Source organism: Micropterus dolomieu, linkage group LG14 (assembly GCF_021292245.1).
Source record: "Micropterus dolomieu isolate WLL.071019.BEF.003 ecotype Adirondacks linkage group LG14, ASM2129224v1, whole genome shotgun sequence".
NCBI classification, from domain to species: domain Eukaryota; kingdom Metazoa; phylum Chordata; class Actinopteri; order Centrarchiformes; family Centrarchidae; genus Micropterus; species Micropterus dolomieu.
Genome location: NC_060163.1, coordinates 15402457 through 15410173, shown reverse-complemented (window position 1 = coordinate 15410173; position 7717 = coordinate 15402457). Strand labels below are relative to the sequence as shown.

The following is a 7717-nucleotide window of genomic DNA, read 5'->3' as shown; positions in this document are numbered from 1 at the left end:
ATGTTTTCATTTCCTTAGAATGAGCCATTTTTATCTACAAACACCGCAGGTCTCCCCTTACATGGAAGTTGCCATGTTGATCAGCAGTGTTTCTACAGTAGCTGAAATGATCAAACCGCTTTTACAGACTGTGTTTTGTCACTACGTTGAAGAAGTAGTAGTAGTAGTCATCTGGTTTGTTAAAAGTAAGAAGATAAGTGAAATTTGGACAAATAGAGGACCACATGTATTATTAAGCACAAGAGCCGAGATAGTGTGTCAGCCTACGCGCTTCCAAAGGGAGGAGTGAGCATTGACTGAGTCGTTGGTTGTAATTTGAAACCCTCACCACCAGATGCCACTAAAACCTACACACTGAACATTTAAATCAACTTGTTTCCTTAAATGAGCTCCAAGTGTTTTATTTTTTCATGCCTTCAAGTAACCAATTAATGTACATGGCATGGCAAGGATGGCAGTGTTGGTCTGTTTGTCGCTTAGCCGGTCCACCACTTTCGTCCAGACTGAAATATCTGCACAACTGTTAGATGGATAGCCATGAACTTTGGTACAAGCACTAATGGTGGCAAGAGGATGAATCCTAGTGACTTTAGTGGATCCCCTGCCTTTTTCTATGACACCACCAGGAGGTCAAATTCTTCATTTGACCGGAGTCAAATTCCTCATGTGTGTACACATACCTGGTTATTAAAAGTGATTCTATTCATTTATCCTGTAAAATATTGATCAATGGATGGGTTTACACAAAATTTGATAAAGACATTCATGGTTCCCAGGTGATAAATCCTACTGACTTTTTCTCTAGCACCACCATGCGGTGGACATGGTGGACATACTGATGAGTTGCCATTTAACACTTGTTCATGTCCCCTTCAGGACAAAATGTCATTTTGGTGATCCTTTTCTCATCTTACTTTATCATCAGGTCGAAATTGTCTAATACTTTCTGACTAAATACTTGTGAAACAAACAACTTTACTTTCAACCTTGGCTGTTTTAGTTTTTAGTGCTAAATAGCCAATATTAACATGCTAACCTAAGATGGTGAACATGGAAAACATTATAGCCTACCTGCTTAGCATCAACATATTAGCATTGCCATTGTTCGCATGCTAATGTTAACATTTAGTTCAAAGCACCACTTGGGGCTAAGTACAACCTCACAGAACATGGCTGTAAACACTTGTTGGTATTTATTTTGCAGTTATTTTTCATTTCACATGGACCTCAACCCTGATGCAATGAAAAATTTGCCAAACTGCAATATCCTCTAAGCAGGGGGCCAGGTGCAAAAAAAAAGAGCTGTGGTTCCCTGCTGGGCCCCAGAAACCAGAATTTTAATAAAAGATATTAAAACTACATTTTGACAGGGCCCCTCTATAAGACAATCAAGGCACAATACATGCTTTAGTGGCATATATTCTCAAACATCTATAATTAGGCTAAACAAATAAAAGTAACTGCCACATAGATAACCTGGACCCGCTGGGAGGCTGGGGGGTAAATCTCACAAAGTAACTGCTGATTGCTCTGGGAAATCTGCTGTGCTGTATCTTCGACCTCCCACTGGTGCAGAACAATTCACCATAAAAACATTTTCATTTACCTGCACCGGTGCTTCCATAGGCCAGGTTAGGAGGGACGGTGATTGTCCTGCGCTCATTCACACACATGCCCTGCAGGCCTTTATCAATGCCAGCGATGAGTCGGCCCTCCCCGAGCAGGCCCACCTTGGCGTCTCCTTTCTGATGGCTGTGAAGGAAAACCAAAAGGGTAACAAAGACAAAGGAAATGTCAGAAGTAGGTCAACTTTAGAGGATGTAAACTCTGGAGAAAGAAAGGTCTACATCTGTAGAGCGCGCGCATGCGTTTCTTAAACTATTGCAAACGTTTTTCACAAGAAGCCCTAGATCCTTTCTGAAATGCCATTGCAACTTCTGCCTAACCAAACTTTGAATCTGGTTTTATGGCCTCTGCAGCACAATTATCAACTTTGCAAGCAAAGAGAGCAAAACAAAAGGAATGCATTCAGTATTTCAGATATTAAAATGAATGCCTTACCTCGAATCAAATGTTTTCCCGTCGACAAATGTGGCGTTGTAGTGATAGCGGACATAATCACCAGTTTTCGATTCTCTGGCACAGACTTTGGGGATGAAGTATCTGTCCACGACTACATCTCCTACCACAGGGCTGGGATTACACACCGCCGAAGACCACGCAGTGAGGAGGAAAAAAGCAACGCAGCAGGCAAACATCTTTACAAAATCACGTCAAATAGCCTAACTGAATAATAGCCACTAAATGGATAAATTTGGAGGCCTACAATCCTATGCGCGCAGAGGGCCGAGGCTGCAGATGTGGAGCAGAGCAGCGGTGTCTGAATGCTGTAAACGTGGACAATCTCCAGGTTGCAGTGAGGACTTTTCACCAGAGGGAAGGAATGTCGGAGTTTACGGGTGGGAAGCGCCTGTGTCAAGCCAACCACAATAGGAAAAGAGCACTACTTCCTTTAAAAAGGAAAACAAAGGTTTTGTAACTGGAAGGACACAAAATAAGGACGTTTATGTAGCCTACATGAAGCACATTATTTCCACATTGTTCCACCTTCAGAATAAAATCAGAGTGACTATGGTCTGTGTGTTGTCGGTAAAAATGAAATATTCAAAATGGTCAAAATTTCCGTTTTTATTTTGAAAGAAACGGCTTGACTCTTCAGCATCGCTGAACAGCTGCAGACCGCAGACAGACCCGCCTCTCTGGATCAGCCCCTCAGAGCCGTAAAGTGGCCCGAGAGCCCCCAAATTTTCAGCTTTTTCATTAATGCTGCGAACGTTTGAAGCAGCGCTCTAAAACAGCGACAAGTCCTCCAAAGTGAAAAAAAAAGAGTCTAATCTGCAAGAGAAATTCCTGTCCAACAACCTTAAGACGGCTCAGTGTAAGACTTGTGAAAGAACAACTAGGCTATAGGTCTAATAATCCCAAACTGGGTAGAACAAGAACTGCTGAAAATAAAATATGCCAGAGCCGTTTTCCAAGCTTTTCCCTACAGCCCTCTAATCAGATACAGAACACACAACACCTTATTATTATATCCCCAAACCCCGGAGAAGACCTTTCATTCATAACTATGGGACTTAGCTTTATACATCTCATATCATGCAGTTTTATTCATCACATTTATGGTGAAATAAAACATATGGGAGTGAGCACTGGGCAACACCATAACGATAACAGTACAAGTGGCCACTTTTACGCACGTCTGTTCTTGTCCCAAATAACGAAACACAGCCGTGAGAAACCCGAGACGGTAACTACTGAAAGGTCCAATCACGGAATTCCCACAGACCCCTAAGCACTTCAGCAGACCACCACACAGACCCAGGAAAAGTTAACAGCAGGGGAAAACGCAGACGGATATGTGGGAATTTATCTTATCATGGTTACATTTTGCACAAATGGAGAGGCGTTGTTGAACTTGCTTTGTTTGAACATTATTTTTATGACAGCCGCGCAATACGAAAACTATCATTTCAGAAATTTCCCCAAAGAGGAGCTCATGCCCCTCACCACTGCCTATGGATCGGCTTTGGATCATTACGCAGCAGAGAAGTGGACGGAGTCGATCAAATATTTGGAGCTGAGTTTGCGTTTGCACCGGCTTCTTAAAGACAGCGTGAGATACTGCACGCTGCACTGTAATAGTAGCAAACACGAAGAACCGTCATACACAAGAAACCGGGATCTCCGCGTCTACTGGCACGTTATGATGAGAGCGTCCTGTCAGAAGAAGTGCAGGGCGCATTTCCCTGCGCTGCAACTCCCTCCGCCCGGCAAAGAGATCCTGGAGGACTTCAGCAGAAGATCTCCCTACAGATACCTGCACTTTGCACACTCCAAGGTGAGACACACCAGGACACCTTATACCAGCACAGCCATGTCTTAATTACCACCCCTGAAAGATGTTCAACTTTAAAAAGGGCTCAAGTTTTCAAGTCTATGAAGTATTTATTGTAGCCTATATGCACCATCTTAGCATGAACATATAGTGCATGACATTTACTGTTGTGTTATGCAGTATTAAAACAGTGGATATTAAAAAAGCTGGGTCCAGGGATCACCAGCAAAATGAGCAATGAATTCAACTGGGTGCATTCTAAAAATGCTGTATCAAATTTGTCCTGTTGACTCAGTTGGCAGGCTTCAGAGCTTAGGACTCACCTAGTCTTTCTTCAATCCCTCTATACTTAAAACTAGCAAAGGCAAAATTCCCCCAAATAACCATTAACAAATAGAAAACATTGTTTAAATGTTTGAAATGTGTGTTGCTATGATGCAAACGTCTGCATGATTAATTCCAACCACTGGGGTAGAGTGTGTTTGTAGTGTTTATTGGCTCCTATATTTGACAGTTTACCGATAGTGTCCTGCCCAGTTTAGGTTGTAGGACAGGAGAAACCAAAGACCAAAGTATGTGTCACTAGTCTGAGGTAATTCAGTGTTTTTCTCCCAGCTGAATGACCTGCAGAGGGCTGTCCCATGTGCCTATACCTACCTCCAGAAGAACCCTGAGGACCAGGAGATGCGCCAACTCATGGAGGAGTACAAGAGCCAATACGACCTGAGTGGCTACCTCACCGACCACGAAGAAAGACCATATGAGGTGAGGACAACCTAGCTACACAGCTTGAATACACAGCTTCTACTGAATCAATAGAAATATTAAAGTGCAAAAGACATCTCACTCCCACACTAGGCACCAAATGAATGACAACGTCAACTATTCCCATCGTACCATTCATCTCCTACCAGCTGTTTCTATCGTGTCTTTGTGCTCCTCTGACAGTATCAGTCCTTTCTAGGCTCCCTTCCTGAGAGGAGTGAAACTCATCAATTCAGGTGACTACAGCAGCAGTGTTGAACACATGGAGGAAGCTCTCAGGCTCTACCTCCATGAGCATGACCTCTGTCAGGCCGACTGTGAAGGGATCACTCCACGTTCACCAGACAGTGACTTCTATGCGTTCATTGTAGGTTAGTATTCAGTGTTTAAAAATGGCCAGAGTACCACAGAGAACCGTTAAAACGACTGAGCATCCAAAAGACACCACAAACTGAGTAAAACTGGGATTTAAGAAGAAAACTTGTCCTAATTGCTTCATTTTCAGGAAGATTTTGGATGACACCTCGGTCCTCATGGTCCAATTTGTTCTGTATATTCCTCGTCAGTGGTGGAAACTAACTACTGTACTTAAGTACAATTTTTAGGTACTTAACTTATGTAATTTTTCCTTGAGTATTTCCACTTTATACTTTTATCTGACAGATAACGTTACTAGTAAATTTTTAGATTTAAATTTAACATAAAAAACACACATGATAAGTTTCTACAAGCACAAAACATTGTTAAACCAGCATTAAACCAGTGGTTGCATTTTTGGCTGGAGTCCCCTTATAAAAACGCAGTGTCTAGTTGGGGCTCCTTGTAATGTTTTAGATCTCTACGAAAAGAGACATTTCCCCTCTGAACGTTTCCAGTGCTTTAGTTTAAATGACTGAATACTTCTTTCCTCTCCTCTTAATTCTCTCTCGACACCTCAGATTTGTTATGTGACCCTTTGAAGGGTCCTGACCCTTATGTTGGGGAACCACTGGACTAGCCTACCTAAACTAAATGTATGTGCAGTTGTTAAAACCAGCTCCATCTTGAACATCTACAACAGTAAAATGCTGCTTACACACCGATGCATCAGCATTAACAATCTAATAATGTCATATAGATAAATCAGTCACAAAGGACATTTTACGACATATCAAGTTCTTTTGCTGATAATACTAATGTACTTTTTACTAAATAAATAATATCTTATTAAATGATATCTGCTCTGCTTTCCCACAGATGTCTACATTGACATATTAAAGTGCAAACTGAAGTGTGAGGAAAACTTGCAGCCTAATGTTGGTGGTTATTTTGTGGAAAGATTTGTGGCCACTATTTACCACTACCTCCAGTACGCCTATTATAGGAGTAAGTTTGCTGTCAGCTCGTCAGCAACTGAGCTTTGAATCACTGAATAATATTCCTTATCCTTATTCCTTAACACTATCTGATGGGGTTTTTTCTCTGATCAGTGAACGAGGGCTGCAGTGCGGTGCCCTGTGCACATAGCTACTTCCTGTTTGAACCTGAAGACCAGGTCATGAAGCAGAATCTGCTGTATTATGAAGCCTACCGTGAACAGTGGGGCCTTCAGCCTGACCACTTCACACCCAGGATGGTAAGAGGAGAGCTATGTCCAGATATCACTAATGTCTCAACTATCTGTGGAAATACACCGTAAATACGGACACAGAAATACATAAATCAATACCAAAATACGTTTTATTTAAGCAAATATTCAGTTTTATGTGAAAAAAACTACTTTCAAAATAACAATCTGATTAACTACAGAGAATTTGTCCTTTTTTTGACAAAGGCCTTATCTGCCAGTTGCACCATCATAAAGGAACAACTGGCAATTTGATCTAATTGTTTATTATACGTACATGAAGGTTCCATCATTAATCATATTATTTGATTTGAGATAATGAATCTGTTCTTCTGATACTTTTGTCATGTCTTCATCTGTCTGTGTAAACAGGAAGCTCTCAAACACTTCAACCAGACTGTCACTCAAAAGCAGATGCTGACATTTGCAGAGAGGTACTTAGAGTTGGATGATGAGGTGAGATTACAAAAAAAACTAGAACATCTAAACAACAATTGTAGTTTATTTAACAAGCATGTTAAGTTATTGTTAGTTAATGTTGGAATAAAAACAACTTAAATGGCCACATTAAAAGAAATCCTTAAAAAATATAATTTCTATTTCCTTATGTAGCTAAAGCCTACTAAAAGTGTGACGTTTGTTTGCAATCTGTGTAAAACATTTATGGAAACCTTATCATCACAAATAAGTGAAATTGTTGTTTTTTTAAGGATTTTCTAGGACCAGAGGAAGCTGCACTTTTGGCCTCAGAGTCTCCCGATGTTGAGTTTGAAGGGATGGGAGACTACGAAGAGTCAATCTACGCTGACTGGAGGCAGCCAAAGGGCAAAGGAGACTCTGGGGAGTCAAATATCTGAAGAGAGCTGAAAGTGAGGATTTATATAACAGATCTGAATGTGTCTGTAATGTCTGTTGTATGTCTACGTCTGTCCTGACAGTTTTGAATTGTTCCAGTTTGTGTCCATGTGTTTTTAGAAATAAAAGATCTCAATCATTTTAAATAAGTATGTATGTAACTCCTGTATTGCTTTTACTAATACAGGTGTTGGTCATATAATTAGAATATCATCAAAAAGTTGATTTATTTCAGTAATTCCATTCAAAAAGTGAAACTTGGATATTATATTCATTCATTACACACAGACTGATATATTTCAAATGTTTATTTCATTCAATTGTGATGATTAAAACTGACAACTAATAAAAATCCCAAATTCAGTATCTCCGAAAATTAGAATATTACTTAAGACCAATACAAAAAAAGGATTTTTAGAAATGTTGGCCAACTGAAAAGTATGAACATGAAAAGTATGAGCATGTACAGCACTCAATACTTAGTTGGGGCTCCTTTTGCCTGAATTACTGCAGCAATGCGGCGTGGCATGGAGTCGATCAGTCTGTGGCACTGCTCAGGTGTTATGAGAGCCCAGGTTGCTCTGATAGTGGCC

The 7717-nt window shown here is 40.7% G+C and overlaps 2 protein-coding genes across 3 annotated transcripts in view; one reads left to right on the top strand and one right to left on the bottom strand.

Moving 5' to 3' along the window:
- fkbp10b (FKBP prolyl isomerase 10b) overlaps positions 1–2446 on the bottom strand; it is a 9723-nt gene extending 7277 nt beyond the window's left edge. The window contains exons 1-2 of the mRNA XM_046068615.1: positions 2062–2446; positions 1607–1752 (exon numbers count right to left, since the gene is read on the bottom strand). Of these exons, the coding sequence (XP_045924571.1) occupies positions 1607–1752; positions 2062–2258 (343 nt within the window). The 5' untranslated portion in view covers positions 2259–2446. The remainder of the gene's footprint in view (positions 1–1606; positions 1753–2061) is intronic.
- Positions 2447–2986: 540 nt separating this feature from the next.
- Positions 2987–7213, top strand: LOC123982781 (endoplasmic reticulum protein SC65-like). Of its 2 annotated transcripts, none has more exons than XM_046068617.1 (7): positions 2987–3901; positions 4514–4663; positions 4863–5034; positions 5900–6028; positions 6133–6278; positions 6642–6725; positions 6990–7213. In XM_046068617.1, exons 1-7 carry the CDS (start codon positions 3440–3442, stop codon positions 7134–7136), a joined length of 1290 nt encoding a protein of 429 aa, XP_045924573.1. In that variant the 5' UTR covers positions 2987–3439; the 3' UTR covers positions 7137–7213. The 2 variants fall into 2 exon arrangements, with proteins under 2 accessions (XP_045924573.1, XP_045924572.1); XM_046068616.1 differs by having other exon boundaries at positions 6980–7213.
- Positions 7214–7717: the final 504 nt, after the last annotated feature.

Excerpts from the sequence above, each read along its gene's own strand:
- LOC123982781 (XM_046068617.1), top strand. The coding sequence starts at position 3,440 with ATGGTTACATTTTGCACAAATGGAGAGGCGTTGTTGAACTTGCTTTGT. Across the intron at positions 6,279-6,641 it reads ACCACTTCACACCCAGGATG|GAAGCTCTCAAACACTTCAA; the intron begins GTAAGAGGAGAG and ends CTGTGTAAACAG. Across the intron at positions 6,726-6,989 it reads ACTTAGAGTTGGATGATGAG|GACCAGAGGAAGCTGCACTT; the intron begins GTGAGATTACAA and ends AGGATTTTCTAG.